Genomic DNA, 19056 nt, shown 5'->3' with positions numbered 1-19056 from the left:
ATGGACATCTTTCAGTTCTGCAGGAACGTGTATCCTTGCTGACTGGAGTCACAGGAACCTTTGCTCCAGGCTGCAGCATGTGCCTGCTCTGGCATGGTGATGGGAAGCTGCTTTGCTGAAGAGAAAGTCCTGCCACACATATGGTTTATGGAGATACACGCCTGTGCTGCCCCCACCATGCCCCAGCTTACAGCATCTCAACAGGGACATCCCAAAGGAGATGTCACATTCTCCAAGATGCACTTCCACTTCAAACATTTACCCATGGATCTCCACATGGTAGCAGGCAACAAAACCCAACAACTCTTAGAAGCAGGGAGGTGTTTCAGCTGCTGAACTAACCCCTGGAGAAGTCTCCTCCTCCACTAATAGTAGAAGGAACCAAGGCGAGGTAGTCAAGCTTGGCCTTTGTGTTTCACCTTAAAAGTAATGTGCATGATTAATACTTGATCATGCCAGGAACATGCTGACAACGTTTATGTCACAATTGTATGCATTTAATAAGCATCTCATTTGAATTATTAGTTAATGTACAAATCCCTCAAAAGTATTTTTTGTGTTATAAACCCCATAATTTATCTAAGTATACAAGCTTCAAATTCATACATACAGCATTAAGAAGGTAGCTATTGCATAGTTGGTTTAACAAAATACCCTTTGTGAGTAAGATACAGGCTTATTTGGAAAGGATTTAGCTACTGGGAGGAGGGCTTCTCCACATAAGTTATATGCTTCTTAGCTGCAGCAGACAGGGATTTTAATTTCTTAGTTTGTCCTTGTCAGTAGAAATCAGTTGGCCCCGACTATGCTGTCTTGACTCGAGTATCTGCTCAGCCCATCGCTCACTAGAGGCAGACTTATAAAGCATCTCTACAGGAATGAGGCTGGAAGTGACATTTTGATTGAAAGGAGAGCTGGATTAACAACTGCTATGCCAGTAGACTTGCTAAAAGGGAGACAGTAAAATACATGGCCTGATGAGACTTGCAAGTGAGCTTCTGCTCTACTTGGAACGTGGCGAGTGGAGTCACAATGGACAGGCAGTGATAGGGGGCAGTGCCCAGGTACCGAAGCACAGGCCAGGATAATGCAGCAAGGATGCAGTGTCTGCAGCTGGGTAATGCTGAAGGTTGGAGTGTTCTCCATTTACTGTGTCTTCTTAAGTGACCAGGGTCAGACATAACACTCTGCTGATGTCATGCTCTGCCAGGGCTGCCTTCTGTGAGTGGAAGATTGTGTATCGCATCTTTGTGTGTGTGTACATGCACACGAGAACTGCAGAAGATGTCTGCAAACTGAGAAAGGCATGATTAACTCCACCCTTATCAAGAACCCTTGCTGACTGCTTTATCTATTGCTGCCTGACTCTGCAGATTAAATTTGCAAGAGCAGCAATAAGGAGTATGATGGGAGGGAACTTAAAGTCAGAGAAACTCTGCAGCCGATGCTTTGGATGTTTGAATTACATCTGAATCAAGCTCTTGATTAAATCTTAGCAATGTCGAAAGCTCAAAGCAGTAATTGTAATTGATGTTGCTTCCCCCCCCCCCCCCATATTGCTAAATTATCTATTGCAATGTGCAGCGCATCCATGTCACTACATTAAAATTGTAGGCAAAGAGGGGAGATGAGGCAATAAAGCCACAGGACAAACAGCATGTAGTCAGGCGTTTCTGCTTGGCTTCACTCACTGCTGCTGGTTGTTTTTAAAGAGTTTCCAAATCGGAAAAGAACTGCTTCCAGATGTGCTCGTTTGAAGGATATAAAAATCACACTAGCACCAAGACTATCTGAATTCTGTGCTGTACCTCAACAGGTAACTAGTCCCATCTTAAAAACAGAAGTGCTATAAACAATAAAAAGGCCACAGGCAAAGGTTTTAGTGCTTCGTTCCCATTAGCATCCTTTTTTCCCAGGTATTTTAGACTAACATAGTTAGATAATTCCTCTGGTGCTCCAGCGCACTGAATCAGAGGTGCCTGATAGGAGGTGGGCCGCTTGTCCGGGCGGTCAGGACTGGAGCCGTCCGTGGGCCTCTCGCCGATGTACAGCAGGCTGCGCTCCTTTGCGTCTTGCTCTGTTTTGAACAGTTCATACTCTGTGTGGGGCAGCCTGATGCCCAAAGCCAGGCACCCGTTTGTGGGTGTTATATCCTGCTCCACCCCAGTGCTCCAGGAGCCAGCCAGCCCACAGCTTCCAGGTTCGGAGGAGTTCAGCATCGTCACCGTCACCTGGTCCATTGGCGTCACCCGAGCCTGGGTGACTTTAAAAGCCAGCTCTGTGCCACCTCGCACTTTGGAGGAGGGGATGCCTTGTGTGTAATGCCCAGATGCATAGATGGTGAAAGTCGGCTGTTTGCAGAGTGGGTCAGAGTAGTGGTAGTAGTAACCTTCCCAAGTGTGGTTGTTACCGTGGAAGATGAAGTACCTGGTCAGGAACAGCACCGCAGGTCTCACCTCGCAGTGGGTGCTCACCCAGCTGCCGCTGAGCTGCATCGGCAGCTGCGCTGTCATGGGCAGTATGGGTGGGTGATGCTCATCCGCTCTGTAGATGATCCCACAGGCAGGGCAAGGATGCACATGGTGCTGTACACACAAAAAAGACAAACTGGTGAGCAAAAAGCCCTTTCAGGGTATTTACAAGGTTCAAAGTCCCCTCTTCCACTCCAGGGTGTTCAACAGCAGTGAACCTGGCCCAAGACATCCAAGCAGATTAAATGTGATAAAGCACTGCTCTGGCTCTTTGCTATTCTGGTCCACTGGGAAGGACAGCAAGGTCTGTGCCCTGAGGCTGTGCTCTGCCCTGGGAAGGGCTGCTGAGGACAGGCTGCAGGGAGGAGAGCAGGGTGAGGACAGAGCTGCTGTGAGGGTGGGGAAAGCTCCCTCCAGCCAACCAGGCTGGTCTCCACTGCAGGCTGCTGCCCTTTCCATGGCGAGGGCATGGGTGCTGGGACACGTTGGCTACACCCACCGTGCTCCTGCACTGCTTCAGCAAACAATGCAGCCTTTTTGGTGATCCAAACGGTGAAACCCTACCACTGGGAAGCTGCTGTGGCCGTGCTGCATTGCACTGATGGCCTCTCTGGGACAGCCAACAGCACAGTGCTCCCGTTAGCAGCAGAGAGGCGAGGGCTTTGCCAAGCGCCACAGCAGTGGGCACTGCACCTGAGAGAGAAGGAAAGGACCTACAATAAAACAAGGACCTGACCTTTGCTGCTTCGTGCAGAGGTCTGAGTCAGACCAGCCCTGCAGCTCATCCAGTGCCAGGAGGGGGGCTTGTGTGGCTTGGAATCTTTTCTTATACTTCATCTAGCACAACTGATTTATTTCTAAGTAGCCAGGGTTTGACCATTCTGCCGTTTCCCAGAACACGAGCTGATCTTTACTGAGCTGTCGTACGCAGCAAGGTTAAATAACTCAGTAGTTAACTGCAGGGTGGGTAATTTACATGCAAGTTGATTGGAGTCTACTGTAATTTAGTCATTTTCAGCTTGCTTTACTGCTACTGTCACGTTAATGAGTGCTGACAGTACACAGTACATTATGGCTAAATAATCCCAGAAGTTGGCAAATATATATGCTCTGCTTGGGCAGGAAATTCTTTGATAATGAAAGGTAATTTGGGGAGAATGGGTTTCTTTAAAGCAGATATAAATTTAAGGGAAAAAAAGCGATATTTTCATAAAGAGGGTTAAAAAATAATTCCTACCATAGCTGTGCAACTCTCCCCCACAGGCCAATGGCTGCTGGCTCAGAGAAAAGGGAAAAGAGGAAGAAAAATCCTGTGCCCAACAGAATTATCACCACAGACATGGAGTCAAAACTCTGCCTTGCTCAGGCCAGTGGTGTGAAGTTATTTCTAATATATGGCAGCTTCTAATTATCGCCAAGTGGTGACCTCATGTGCTGGTCCATTGGAGAGCTGTTAGCTGATTCATTACAGCGCTCTGCTCAGAGAGTGCGTTGCAGGATCTTTAGGGCTGCTTTTAAATTAACTTTTAAAAGTGTTTATGTTTACCATCTGGCTTTGCTCAGATATATGGTTCTGGCCCAAGATAACACAAGTTTAACCAGTTTGAGAATGTTGCTTTCAAGGGGAGGGGGCTGCTGCTCTGTGGTTTTCAGAGTTCACTTGGTGGAGTTTGAGGTGTGGGGAAATGCTGCCCCCAAAATAGCGTTTTTCAGCTAATTCAATCCTATCTGGTGAAGTTCAGAGAGGTTTCTTCAGCCCATCTCACTGCTCAGTCATTTCTGAATTGAGTAGCTATGATTCAGATGGAGACGTGCTTGTCTGGAAAGCAACTAACCTGGTGCCAAGTAAAATACAAAAGAAAATATAAAATCGAAACAAGATATAAAATATATATATAAAATATAAAACCAGGTCTCCTGCTCAGTCTTACTTATGTCAAAACGAGTAGGAGCACCCAGGCAGCACCTTGGGGCTCCGCATCTCCAGCCCCACACCTCCTCACCCAGTGCCTTGGATGGAAGTGAGCTGACTGCAGGCAGGTGGCATTTTAACTGCGAAGGACATAACAAATGCTTCACCGTGAACCGATGGGGGACCCCATGAAGGCATCACCCTTACCATGGCGCTCTGCAGAGGTCGCTGGTAACCGGTGGGTCGGTAGTGGAGCCTCTCCTGCCACTCCGTGTGAATGTCCCCCAGGTACAGCTCCTCCACCAGCCGGCTCCCGCTCTGCTGCGGCTGCAGCAAGGGCTGGTAATGCTGCTCCACGCGCACCAGGCTGAGCTCATGCATGGCAAAGCCCAAGGCAGCCGTGCAGTCGCGCTCGGTCTTGGCGCTCAGCAGTTCATAGAGGGCTCCGGGAGCCCAAGTGCGCCCTGGGGGCAGGAACCCACTGCAGCCCTCGCCAGAGGTCTGGTTGATCCAGGAGGCCACCTCCCGCATGGCTTTCTGGCTGTGGAAGACGATGCCGACTTTGTGGAGGTGGTAATCGGCCTCGGTGGCCCCACGGGTGATCCAGGAGGCCTGGCGCAGCCGGAGCTTGCCCTTGATGACCAGTGAGTAGGAGGGGTCGCGGCAGGAGGGGTCCCAGTAGTAGAACTGGTAAGCCTTGAAGAGGCGGTTGGCGTAGAAGAGGTAGGATCGGGTGAGGAACTCGGGCCCCGGCCGCACCTCACACCTGGGCAGGAAGGCAGAGCTGAGCCCCTGCAGCACATGGGGGGTGTATGCAGGGCGAAATCCCTCCCCAGGGCACCCGCATGCGGGAGGAGAGGGGGGAACAGGGGTCTCCCACAGCTGCTGCCCACCCTTGGCTGATTTTAAGGCATCTGCTTCCAAAACGCAACAGCGCCAGGTGGAGAATCTTGCTTTGTGCCACACCTCGGGGGGCACACGAGGGTCGGGGGGATGTCGGAGCTGCCCTGCCCGATCGAGCCGGGTGTGCTTACCAAGCTGCACCTAATGAAGGAGGGAGGCAGGAGGCTCTATGGGCCGCGGGGGGGCCTCGGGCCTCCCTCCGGCGTGGGGCGGGCGCTGGCGAGGGGCAGAAGGGCACAGCCGTGCCTGTTACTGCTCAGCCCCTTGCTTGCAGCCGGTGGGGCCGGGCTGGTGCGGAGGGGCCGGCCCGGGGGTGCCTTACCCGGTGGAGACCCAGCGGCCCTCCAGGCGGGGCGGCAGCCGCGCCGCGATCCTGGCGCCGTCCTGCAGGTGGCGGAGCTGCTGCCGGCACCGCGGCTCCCAGCGCAGCGGCGGCTCCGCGCCCGCGCAAGCTGCGGAGGGAGGAGAGAGCGTCAGCATCAGCACCGCGGGGCTGCAGGGCCCGCAGGCACAAGTGCAGCAGGTACAGGTACAGGTACCCAGGTGCAGAATGAAACCCCAAACGCTGAGCTAAGCAGCGAGCTCTTGGTTAAGGGTACAGCGTCTTTAATTCTACTGCTTTCCAACTGAAATGTCATCTGAATCTAACTACTTTTCAGAGTTAATCTTCCAATGAAACCGAGTGCTCTTTGAGCATGTTCTCTCTCTCGCTATTGTTGAAGCAGTAACCGAAACAGGGAATTACAGCATGGGAACATCAGACTCGCCTGTCGCCCGCCATAAGGACAGTAATTCTGTCACTTACCTCATTTCCCATAACAACGGATGTTATTGGCTTAGGGAATGTGTGAACACTCGGCTAAATCCTGACGACCTTTGCATGCACACATATATAGTACATATATTCCTATATATTATTCACTCTTTACTTAAGCAAACTTCTGCTGCACTCATCACGAGTTTGCTTCAACAAGAAACTTGGGATTTGCCCCTTTTTAACACCACAAAATGAGCTCTCAGCAAAGCTCCTCCTCACACCCCACCAAATTTCTGCTGTGGAACAACTGCAGAGCCCATTCCCTGGCCTGGGGGTGCTCAGCCCAGCCCAGGGATGAGGGGGGTTCACTTGCTCTTAGCTGCACTTTGCAATTTGACCTAGTAGTGTACTGGGAGCTTTCCATCTGGACTGATCCCCCGCATGCCAATGGTCAGGGCACAGGCTGCTTCCCAGCCTGCCATTGGGTTGGGAAGTAAAGTCTTATGTGTATGCACTTACTGCCTTCTCTAGAATGAGGATGCAAAGCATTTCCACACCCTGTGCCTCAGTCAAGGAGGATCTTAGCCCCTGTGTGCCACATACTCTATAACCCATGTTGGCGGCAGGATCAATTGTGAATAATTCCTTCCTCCTGCCCAAGAACTCTCTAATGCAGTTAATTCGTGCCTCTCCTAAGACAGAGAGAGGAGCTGCTCTGGTGTGCTTGACCAGAGGCTGAGTAACAGAGTGACATGTGAGTGACAGCCGCTTTATGCTGCTCTTGCCATAGAGATGTGCCCTAACTGCAGATTTTAGGTCTGGAACTGAATCTTCCAGCTTGGAAGGATGTTTGGATCTGGTGCGGCTGGGCTGGAGTATTTGAGAGAGGAAAGCAGCCACATTCCATACAACCTGAACCATCCCGTGGTCTTCACAGGGAGCTTTGCCCAAACCAGAGCGTTTGCTGGGAAGAGAAACCCAAACCGCACATGACAGAAGCAATAGGTGAGAGTGCGAAGGGCACAAACCCGGCCTGGCGAGCACGATCCCTTCCTCCTAAGCAGTGTCTGCAGATCAAGCTGGTGCATGTGGATGTGCTGCACACCATGGGCAAGGCTACGAGTGGCTGAGCAACGCCAGCAAAATCCCCTGGCTCACAAGCTCGGGGTGTAACACATATAAACAGGGTGAGATTCACAGCTGCAGTCTCCCAGGAGGCTCCCCTGATTCCCACTGCAAGGCATTCTGAGCCAGGAGCCTCTCATCCCTGCCATCCACACATCCTACACACACACAGCGTTAACCCCGTTACAAATCCGCGCTGGAGTCTGCCACAAATATAAGCCCTACACCAAGTCAGAGGGGAGCTCAGCAATTCATCTGCTGGGCAAGTCAGAGGCTCCTGAACATGTGGCAAAGCAGAGATATTCCCACTCAAATAGTATTTAATTACTAATCTAGTAATATGTAACTCAAGACTTGGATCTGATGGACAAACTCAGTCACTTCTCTGGTGCTGCTATTTGCAAAGGTTTTACATGTAACAGTAACAGGGTCCTTGAAATGTGCTTGTGTAGACCTCAGCACACAAGCCCTGAAACTACTGCTAAGGGATTAAACACATGGAAAGCGAAGCCCCCAGTGAAGCAGAGCAGTAACAGAAGAAGCCTACCTACCCAAAGGCCAGTGAAACCAGCACTGGAGTTTCTGTTACCTCACTATGCACTGGAGTGCATAAACTAGCTGGAAAGATACATTATTGGTGCTGAGGGCTCTTTTTGGAGCAGACTCACGATTGCACTGGTTTTATCATCTTCAAGGGCTGGACGTGGCGAGCATGCACAGCCAGCCCCTTCACAACTGACTGCACTAGGGCTTCCCAAAAAAGCAGTTCCTCTGAGTCTTCACACAAAAATGGGAAAATATGGATGACAAACCCCATTCCTGCTAGCTAACCCTTTAACTTGGCAGCTGCAGCATGCATGCAGACTGCCCCATGTAGAGCCCATTAGGAGCTGGGGCTGTGTCCTCATCCCAGTTCTGCCATGACTTGGCTTTGTGGCCTCAGGCAAATCTACTCCTGCCTGCTCCTTACTCGTGGTGTTTCTTTACTTGCCTTCAGAATATGCCAAGTTTCATGTGACCGCCCCTACCAAGAGGCCTAATTACTGGCAAAGCTTTTGGAGAGCCATCAGTACAGGGACAGACCAAACTGAATTACACTTAAAACAAACATGACATCATTATCCTAGAGAATATGGTAAGCTAAAACACAACTGTATTTGTATTAGAGGTAACAGACTGTAAGGGTCAGATCTGCTCTTGCTCATAAACCACAGAAAGACTGCAGAGGTCTGGAGACTCTAGAGGTATATAAACTGTAGAGATCTAGTCTATAGCTACACCAAAATAACAGCATGGAATACAGCTCCATTCTCAACTCTAACTATGCTCCGTGTGTGTTTACTGCAGCAGAAGCTTCAATATTTGACTGAACCCTTTAGTGCTGCTTTTGGCAGAAACACTAAAAGTCCCCATTGTCTGAGAGCACAGAGTCTTTGGGAGTGCAATCACGACATTTTCACACTCAATAGAAATGGAATTTTTCATAATCAGGATCAAATTCCATGGGGGAAAAAAAACCCAGAAAAACCAAGAAAACAACCCTCTGGAATGTAAATATTTGACATGATGGGAATTCCTCCGGATTTTGTCTCACTTAACTGTAAACAAGACTCCAAGCTGGGTGCATCCTCAAACCACAAGCTATTGGATTGTGTCCAAATGTTGTGGCTGCCTTCCTCTCTCAAATACTCCAGCCCAGATCCAAACATCCTTTCAAGCTGGAAAATTCAGTTCCAGATCTAAAATCTGCAGTTAGGGCACATCTCTATGGCAAGAGCAGCATAAAGTGGCTGTCACTCACATGTCACTCTGTTACTCAGCCTCTGGTGAAGCGTATCAGAGCAGCTCCGCTCTCCATCTGAAGAGAGACACAAATTAACTGCATTAGAGAGTTCTTGGGCAGCAGGAAGGAATTACTCACAATTCATCTTGGGGACAAAAATACTCATTCATAGGAAAATCTAAGAATCCTCCCCATCTGTGATCCCTTCCCCTCCCTCGTTATCCCATCTGTCTGTATCGATTAACCACAAGCGTTTCCAGAGAGCTCCTCACTACAGCAGCTAGACAAAACAGTGGCTTTTTCCAGCTTTCCGGTGCGTGCTGCATCCGAAGTATTGGCCAAAGTCTCCGAGCAAAGGGGCTGCACAAGCACTCTGGCAATTAGGAATGCCAGCAACCAGGAACGGCTGCTGATCACTGCAATCAGCAGAAACTGGATCAAGCCTTGAGACAACAGCAGTAGCAAATACTGACCGACTATTCCATACACTCATTTGTACAAGCAGCTTTCAGAAAAATCAGGCCCATGGCCTCAAATGACAGTAAGGCAGAACTGGAAATTCTGCGCAAAGTAAACTGGGGAAAATTAAGATGAAACAATCCTAGGAATTGTCCAAGTGAGAGCCTGCCAGTGGGACTGTGCTAGGTAACTGCTGTATGCTCCAGATCCAGATCCACTTCCTAGTTTTAAAGGGACAAAAGTACCAATCAGGAGAGAAACAGTGGAATTTGCCTTGTTGGAAACAAATCTTGTTTGTGTTCCTCCAAGCAGATTGACTTTGGAAAAAAGCAAAGTTGAGTCACACATCTGTTTCTTTATAAACGGGGGAGAAAATGCATACATTACAGTTTGCACCAAATTAGTTACTGTAGATCAGCTCCTCTCCAGAGCTGCATTGCTTAATCTGTTACATGTTGTTGACTCCTATGGCCAGAATTTATTATTCCCATTTATAATTCTAATGTTTCGGTTAGTCACCCATTCACGGGGATACGATCAGTGCCTGCAGTCATGGAGCATTACACATTTCTTCATTCAGAGATGACATAAAACCTCTGATATTTTCTGAGGAATGCTCAGACTGGAATGAAATGGACGATAAGAAGCATCAATATACTCTGCATAAGCAAATTACACTTATTCACACAGACTTCATTAAGAGAAAAGCAGCCTTTCTTTAGCAATTTTCTCTCCTGGGAGCATGCAGAATGTATTTTGCATTAGCCACTAAAGGAATAAGCCTTCTTTTCAAAGCAAAGAAAGCTGTTTGTATTTAGCAAATCCATTTTCCTTGCATTTGTGTAGAGATTAAGTTAACGGTGCTTTTAATTCACTGAGAATAACGCCTTCCCAGGAGAACAATTCTCTAGGAAGAAATACATTTTATATTATAATAGTATAAAGTTACAAAACTTAAATATAACCCATTGGGGGTGGAAAACTGTATCACAGCAGAACTTCACATTTTGCCCATCTATCTGCAAACTGAACACAGTTCAGGACGGGACTTAAGCACATGCTTAAGTATAATTGGTTTCAGTGAAACTTAAGCATGTGCTTGAAATTAAGCCACTGCATGAGCATTTTCCCTGATTAGTAATACCTCCCTGAACTGAAGCCAGAATATGGTCAAGTGGTTGAGGAATGATGCCAGTGCTTTCACTAGAGTACTGTCTGGCTTCTGGAAATGTATTTCTATTATTCATCCCTTATTTGTCTGTAAAATGGGTATAATTACATACAGTTGTTTCAGAGTCTGATGCTCAGTTCATGGTATTTGTAAAAATGCTTTGAATTCAATCTGTGTTTTTCAGTTCTTCTTCTAAGGCTGCCACAATAAATGTATTACATGTTAGCTATCACTGCAGAGCATCACCTTGAGTTTCCGGTGCATAACAGAGCATAATCACAGGTGAGATTCTGCAGCTCCTAAGAGGGAATTCAGCTGACTCAAAATTCCCAAGCAGCTCAGGATTTTGATTTCCAAAACATGTTTTCACTACATACTTGCAACACACTGCAGACAGGTTCAGACACTGTATTCTATGGCTTCAGCCTGCCTGTGATCATTGCCAGATTTGTCTGATGTCCACAATTAAACAGTGAAGCACTTGTGGTGAGTTGATTGGAGGTTCTGAGGCACGACAGAAGTAACTCTTTTCCTCTTGGAATCATGGAATTATTTATTTCTCCTGCAAGTGTCATGTCCAGCAATAGGTAACAAGACAGATGGGATTGTGGTAGCAAAGGGGAGAAGAGAGAAGGCATTATCTCCTGCACCTCAGTGACTTCAGTAGAAATCACATTTCAATAAAATGGCTTCTTAAAACTTCCTCCTCTGGTTGTTTATCCCAAAGAAGAAAACCAGGCCTAACACTGTAAATGGGATTGCAGGGTTTAATCCCAGTTTCACTGGAGTCTGTAAACAGGAAAGAGCTCATGACTACATCAGCACCTTATTCAGAAGATGCCCATCCCCATAAACTGGCAGTAAACTCTGCACTTGGAGAATGAAGGGGTACAAGGGAGAAATGGGATACGGGATAGTCTCAAATGGGGTGAACTAAGCAGCACACGTAAGAGTTGGTGTAGAAGACTTGTGGTGACAAATAAAAGCACTAGAGGCAGATGTGAGTACATCTTCCCAAGAGATCTCCTACAGTTAATGTTAATCAAAGCGCCACACTTCTCAGTTCCACAACAGAGCTTGTACTCAGCACGTACTCGCTGTCCTGACAGTTACAGGAGCAATTTCATTTCACGTTTCTCCCACCCCTGAGAAGGTTCTGCTCACATGCAGGAGCCACACACTCCTTCCACAGCTACACTGGTCAATGCCACAAGATTTACTGGAGAACAGCTGAGCTGTTCCATATGGCCCGATGGCCCCAGCTGGCCCAACCGTTGTGTCCAGCTCAGCAGTGACCAGCCCTCAGCTCAGGGCTCCCCAGCAACAATTCATCACCTCCACACAAACCTACGGGACAGAGTCTGGAGAGAGGGATGGTCAATCAGGTAAGCACTGAAGAAACCAGATGGGTTCAGGCCATGCTAACACACTGTGGCTTGTGTTAAACTCCAGCTGGTATTGACACGTAAGTCTGGCACAGAAAATATATAACCAAAAACCAACAGAAACCAAACAAAAGGAGGGCAATGCCAGAGCTTTCTTCCTTGAACACTGGTGAAGGTTTCAATTTTAATTTGGTGAGATAGGTGAGACCTTAGTGATATGATCTCTAATCCCCTGGGTACCTATATGGCGAGAGCCTGGTGAGAACACATGGGGGAAAGCATTCATTTTCAAAACCAAAAGCAAAACAACCAAGTCCAAGGGTGAATACCCCAGGGGTACTACTTTGATACAGTTAAATTCGAGTTGGGATTCGTTTTCTTTCCCAATGGGAAATATTACACATATCTTCCTGAATTTAGACAAGCTGGAAACTCATCAGAAAATGCAACACATGTTTTTGAAATTAACGCCGCCGTGTCAATCTGAATGTATAGAGCACCCATGCAGGTTTTGGCACTTCCCTCCAACCCCTGCACAGACACCCTATTAGTGGCTATTGTGGCCATTTTTAATACTGATGGCTAAGCATATTTTTTCCTGGAGTGCTTTGAAGAGCGGAACCAGTAATCAGGCCATGGCTTGGCTATAAAATGCCAACCTCATTTTAAACATCTAAATCACTCACATGGACCATGAGCGCCGAGAGGACCACCCACCATATAATATTAACATAAGTATAACATTTACCCAAAGCAAAACGAGCAACTGGAACTGGTGGGAGTTGGGAGCAGAACAACAAAAAGTGATTAGAGGGTGGGAGGGATTGAGTTACGAAGGAAGATTAAAAGAGCAGAGTCCATGTAGCCTGGATGAGTGACAGCTGGGGCAAGATGGACATGATAACAGCCTATAAATATTCACAAAGCATAAACACCAAGGAAGGGAAGGAATTCCTTGCAGTGAATAAAGAGATTCTGTTGGGAGTGAATGAAGAGAGACAAAAATGTGGCTTGTGTATCAGGGTGAACTTCTTGAGGCACAATCTAGTAGGCAGCACAAGTCCACTTGCTGGCAGGATTTGGAAGGATTGAACAAAGCCTTAGTACAGCAGGGAATAACCCGCTCTTGGCAGCAAGTCGGCGGGATGCTCTGAGTGGCCTTTCAGTCTCCCACAGCCATGGAGCTGTCCCAGTACCCTGCTCCCACAGGAGACAGCTGCTCTCCTGTGCAAGCACATTGTTCACCATCCTGCTCACCAGTATCACTGCCTGGCCTCCATAGGACTACACATACATAATCAACTGTAATAGGTATCAAACCACTGGACACAGCTGGGAACCCCAGTAGGTCCCTGCAATGTCAAGTACTCACCACTGAAAATCTAAGTCCAGGAAATTAGATTATAAACCCACTAAAGCAAGAACAATCCTTTTGTTCTCTCCTTATTTAGCACCTAACACAACAGGATTCTTGGCACTGGTGCAAGGACACTGTTTATAGTAATAAAAATAGGATCTAATAGTCTGAGGCTACTGGACTCCTGCAAAGCCAAGGATGAGAAGGGCATTCAAAAGCAGTCATAGCTGAAGGTATCCTCAGAAAAAAATCTCTGCAGAAAGGTGGTAAACTGATACACAGCCCACACCAGAAATACTCACACATGTTTAACTTACAATTAAAGTGACCACAGAAAAAGGTTACTTGTTCAGCTGAAACACAGAATTAAAAGTTACTTCTAGCATGTGTTTTGGGGTCTGGGTGTGGTTTCTAGATAGCCTGAAATTTCAGTCTACTGTTTCTCCTGTCATCATTAGCCAAGTTTTGATGTGTTCCAGTTCTCTTAAACACTGCCGACAGATGCTAAAATCAAAGTTGACATTCAACCTACGCGCTGCATAATCTAATAACGGGACCCGTGCTACTCAAATCTAACAAGAGCTTTTCTGCAGCAAAACTCTGCTGTTATTTACATTTTCATCCATCTTTCCAGGATTCCAACAGGAAAAAAAGATATTTTTTTTTTCTCTGAAAAGCTTTAAAAATAACATGTCATTGTGTTTTTGTATCAATAGGGAAAAAGAGACACTTCAAAGCCAGAACCTGCCAGTGTCCACCACTTGTGGACTTGGTAAAGAGTGTGAACAAGGTAAATCCGATTGTCTCAGTGGGGAGCTTGATGTACACATTGATCTCAGAGTACAGGATAAAAGCCCACTTCTGAAGATCTCTGTCTGTGACTCAGACAAGGCCGAAATGTCACATGCTTGTCAGTGTTTCTTATTAATTCAGTAGAAAAAGTCCACATGGGGAACTTTTTTAGTGTTCAACCAAACAGACAGTGTCAAGTTTAAAGCATTATTAAAAAAAATAAACTCAAGCAAATCTCTTCAAACACTTGGTCATGAGACTTCTGTTGATTTATGTACTACTGCACCAGTTGTAAGTCGAGAGCTGCTGTTGCACTGATCCAAAAGTCTAATAGTGCCACAGCAGCTGAGCTTCACTAAAGCATTCTCAGTTTCAGATGGATTCAAACCGTGATGATTTAATAAGCTATTCACTGAAAATGAGAAAGCATCATTATAAAAGACATGATTATCACACTAGCACCCTGCTAAAACTCAGTAATGGATTTCAACCCTCCTATCATTCGATGCTCTGAGCACTGGCATTTCAGAGACACCAGAGTTTCTTTCCTGATACACAGAAACAGAACTTTCCTGATTTTACATTTCAGAGTGTGAGGCCTTTTAAATTCTTAAAGAAAAAAACCCCACAGATTGTAGATTCCTAACCCCTCAGATCTCGCACAGTCTGAACTGGGTAGTGAAGGAGCTGTTCTATGAATCACATTTTCAGTTTCTGGCAGCACTCTTAGCCTAAAGAAGAAAGGTAACACATTAAAATCCTCACATTCTCACTGTGAGTTTCTTGGTATTGGAATGTCTCAGATACATCATCTTAAAATCATGAAGCTAGAAACTGTTGTTTTTCATACCTTTCTCTTCCTTGGCAAATATGAAAACCAAAGGAATTGTGTAACAGCATTGTGTAGGTGCTTCCTAATTTTGAGGTTGATTTAGGCAGTGATTGTATCACATCCATGAAAGCACTGTCTTTATAGATGACATATGCTATGTTGTGGGGAAACACAGGATCCCACTGAAAGCAAAATCTCTTTCCAAACTTTGTTCTGCCAGATGCAGCCTCCCCTAGCATTGGATTCCAGCTTTGGTTTTCTTCACAGCAATTTCTGGCTTTTGAAAATCTCCTTACTCAACAATTTGTGCTTGTGGGGAAAATATAGAAACCACACGATATTTTTTTTCACTTGTGCTTTTTTTATATCTCAGCCCTGGTTTTATCTATATCCACATACTTTGAAACATGGCTAACCTGCAATTATTGAAAGAACAAATAGAGTCATATCACATGACCCAGCATAATATATTAGCTGTTGAGGTTTTGGCCAGCTTGAGAAATGAAGATGAAACCTGCCAACCTGGTGAATATAAATGAGCTAAGTAAACTTTGCCTAACAAACATTTGAACCCAAGACAATTACGTTAATTTAACAGTACGTACATATATATGCATATGTAAACACACACATGCATTGCAATATTGAATGTAGTAGTATCATTTATGGGATTGTCTTCCTAATCTCATAATTGAATGCAAGTGCTGATCTTATCTGACCTCAACACTGTAATTTTCAAACTTAAAAATAAACACTGAAAGCAAGAATAGATCTTTTATGTTAAAGGAGAAGCTACACATGACAAACATCAGCGTGGTGTTACTGGAATGTAAAGACTTTAATGAAAGCTTAGGTAAAACTCAGCAAGTCTCTGGGGACGTTTCCAGGAATGAGTGATTCTTTTCTGAAGGAGACTCCAAAATCAGATCCAGTTACCTACCTAAAGTGCTTTTTCAACTAATTATGCACCAGTGTCATGCTCTTGATGATGTTCAGTTTTATGCACAATACAGAATGCCAGCCCTGTTCACAGCAAAGTCACTGGCAAACCCTGTTTGGACTTTAATGAGCCATGGATCTGACTTTGCTATTTAAGTATATGTTTTAAGGTCCAGCTTCTGTTCTTACTGAAATAAATGGAAATTCCCCCACTGACATCACACGGAAGAAGCACAGGGTTTAAATCAGACTAGAATAAAATAAATTGTATGAGGATTTGAGAAAGTTTTCTAATTAGACTTAAGTGAATAATCTTACATAATGCAGTACAACAAATCTCTGAGAGAGCAACTTGAACTAACAAAATATACAGAGGAGAATATGTATTTCTCAACCCATTAAGCCTTATTTTTGGGGAACAACATATGACAAAGACCTCACATAAGAACAGAAAAGTAACCCTATAGAAGTACCATGCTTAGAGGTTTCTTTCTGCAGTCTTGTCCTTTACACCTAATTGCAAACAACATGCAATCACTTTCACTACACTACTCTTCTGCAATGATCACTAAACTAAGCTCTGAGCTGCAGAGGCAAGTCAGCGTGGTGTACTGCTGCCCAAAACCTCAGATGAGTAAACTAAGAGGTGGAAAGGAAGCTAGCAGCAGGAAACCCAAGTGTCTGTGTTTCCAGTGTCCAGACTGCACTGGGGCCTCAGGGGCACCATCTCACCCTTTCTTTCACCTGCCCTTTCTGTTCAGGCCTGCAGTCTGAACCAAGGGGCTCCCTTGCATTTCCTAGGGAAATACCCCAAGGGTGGAGGAGCTTTGCTCCTCGTCGTAAACAGAAATCATTTTGCCTTTTTTTTCACAGCACAGTTGTCTTTGTTCTCCCATATGGTCTCTTAAGCCAGAACCTTTTCTTCTGAAACTGCTCCAAGAACTGCGGGGTTGAAAGATGCCTTTCTGAAAGGGAGCTGCAGTGTTGCAGCCTGTGCTGCTTGAGGCTCTGTGCGCAGCTGGGGCTCGCTGGCATGTCCCCGGAGCAGGAGACTACTTGTGAAGTTGGCCTTTGCTGGGACAGGTGTTGGATCCTCCCAGGAGTAATCCCCAATTCCCAGTGAAACACCACTGACAGTCACCTCTGAGACCTTCTTCCATCTAAACTCGGCTCCAGCACCCGTGGTGCTCCGTGCTCCGGACCGGAGCAAGCTGCAGTGGCAGGGGGGAAGCCCCACAGGGTTTCGGGGCCAGAGGGGGCAGTAACCCCACAACTATGGGAGCCGAAGGTGGGACCCAGGTGCTGCTCAGCACCGTTTGGCATCTCCACACGCCGCTCCGAGGGCACGGCGTAAGGGAAGCCCCTCGTCAGGGGGACTGTGAACCACCCCGCACCCCTCGGGCCCCACAGCTCGGCAGCATTCCCGGGGCTCCGGGCTCCCTCCGGGGCTCTCCCCGCCCGTCCCCTCCGCGGGCACACGGCGGTAGATGGGGCAGGGCAGCGCGGAGCACAACCGGACACCGCGGGTGCGCACGGCGGAGAAACCCCCGTCCCGGGCCGGGCGGGGTGCAGCGAGCGGAGCTCCGGCACCAGGTGCCTCCTGTCCCGCCAGCACGGGCCGGGGACACCCCGCGGACCCCGTCCCAGAGCCGCCTCGCAACTTCCCTGCGCTCTCCTTGCAACCTTCTCGCACCCCTCGCCTCTTTTCTTTGCACCTTCTTTGCCATCTCCGTGCTCTCTCTTTGCAGCTTTCCTGCACCCTCCTTGCCATGTCGCTGCGCTCTCCCTGTACCCTTCGTTCACACTCCTCGCTATCTCTTTGCGCTCTCCGTACAATTCCCTCGCACCCTAACTCCTCGCACCTTCGCAGCTCCCGGGTGAAGGGAGATGTCGGGGAGCCCCCCCGGCGGAGCGACCCCGACTCCGACACCCGCTCCCCTTCTCCTCCACCTATCCCGGAGCGGCAGCGGCTGCCGGTGGCACCTACCTAAGAGCAGCCCGGCGAGCCACCAGCACCGGACCATGGTGGCCGCTCTGCTTCCGACCCGAGCCGGCGGCAGGAGAGGCGCGATCGCCTCCAGTGCCCTCGGAGCTCAGCGGGGCGCGGCGCCCGGCGGGGCAGCCATGGGCCGCCTCCGGCGCTCCGGTGCCCGCGGCGGCGGGACCCCGGCTTCGGCCGGCGGGAGGCTGAGCGCGGCGGGCAGGCTCCGGAGCGGTCTTGCTCAGCCCAGAGCCTTTGCAAAGGGAGGAAAGAAAACAACGAAAAAGGAGTATTTTAAAATCAAACACCACAGCCACCCGCCCTCGGCGCGCAGCGCGTCCCTCCGGCCGCTGATAGCTCTAATGGAGCTTGGCAGCCACAGGTTCCAGTTGCCAGAAGAGGTGGAGACTCCGCCGCCTGCGCCCCACATGCGGCCGCGCACCGCACGCGCGGGAGGGGGGGGGGAGGAGGCTTGACCCTCCGCGCCTCCGGTCACTGGGGCCCGTGGCCCGAGCGGCACCGGCAGCTCCGCGTCCGAACCGGCACCCGCCTCTCGCGACCGGTACCCCTGCCTCGGGTGCGGTACCCGCGCCTCTGGGACCGGGATTTCTCCCTCAGGAACCGGCCCCGACGGCCGCCCCGGCCATGGGGCGCAATGGCTGCAGCGTCCCGCTCTGCGCCTCAGGGTCCCCGCGGCGCCCCAGGGTGGGTGTCACCCCTGCCTCCTCCTCAGCCGTGGCGGTGAGGCTGCCCCGGCTCCACCGAGGCCCTGGGGCCGCTGTGGGTCCTGGGCTCTCCTTTGAGGGGCACTGTGAGGGGATCCCCACAGCCTCTTCCTCCTGCTCACTGCAGGCCCAGTGTGGCTCCCTGAGGCCCAGCAGCCCTCCATTGTCTTCAGCCTAGACTGCCAGGGTCATGAATAGAATGGGGCCTTGAGAGCCTAGAAACCTTCTCAATATCCTTTGCTGACAAAATACAGGACCTTCTGAAAGCAACTGTCAAGTACCCACCTCAGGCAAAACTCACCCAGGGCCCTGGCGCTCATGCCAGCCAAGTCTGTCTCCATGACACAACTGAGGCCCATAGATAAAGGGCTTACAATCAGATCTTGGCATGAAGCTGAGCACAAATCTGAACTTGGACATGTCTAGGACAAAACAACATTTCTCCTTGTGTGTACTGAGGATTA

At 48.4% G+C, this 19056-nt stretch overlaps 1 protein-coding gene across 1 annotated transcript; it reads right to left on the bottom strand.

Annotated features, from left to right (window-relative positions):
* Nucleotides 1–1544: 1544 nt before the first annotated feature.
* APCDD1L (APC down-regulated 1 like) lies at nt 1545–18385 on the bottom strand. The gene is made up of 4 exons (XM_061375345.1): nt 17874–18385; nt 5609–5738; nt 4591–5149; nt 1545–2585 (listed from the first exon to the last, which is right to left on the bottom strand). The coding sequence occupies exons 1-4, from the start codon at nt 17908–17910 to the stop codon at nt 1821–1823; spliced, it is 1491 nt and encodes a 496-aa protein (XP_061231329.1). The 5' UTR covers nt 17911–18385; the 3' UTR covers nt 1545–1820.
* Between the last annotated feature and the right edge of the window lie 671 nt (nt 18386–19056).

Source organism: Neopsephotus bourkii, unplaced genomic scaffold, assembly GCF_033783945.1.
Source record: "Neopsephotus bourkii isolate Nb327-2 ecotype Australia unplaced genomic scaffold, CSIRO-AGI_Nbou_v1 NB_1663, whole genome shotgun sequence".
NCBI lineage: Eukaryota > Metazoa > Chordata > Aves > Psittaciformes > Psittacidae > Neopsephotus > Neopsephotus bourkii.
Note: the sequence above shows the minus strand (reverse complement) of the source record. Positions and strands in the feature narration are given on the sequence as shown.

What these genes read in the sequence shown, in the direction of transcription:
- APCDD1L (XM_061375345.1), bottom strand. Translation starts at nt 17,910, where the DNA reads ATGGTCCGGTGCTGGTGGCTCGCCGGGCTGCTCTTAG. An exon ending in GCTCGCCGGGCTGCTCTTAG is followed by an intron (nt 5,739 to 17,873) that starts GTAGGTGCCACC and finishes CTCCCTCCGCAG; the next exon opens with CTTGCGCGGGCGCGGAGCCG. An exon ending in GACCTCTGCAGAGCGCCATG is followed by an intron (nt 2,586 to 4,590) that starts GTAAGGGTGATG and finishes TTGTGTGTACAG; the next exon opens with CACCATGTGCATCCTTGCCC.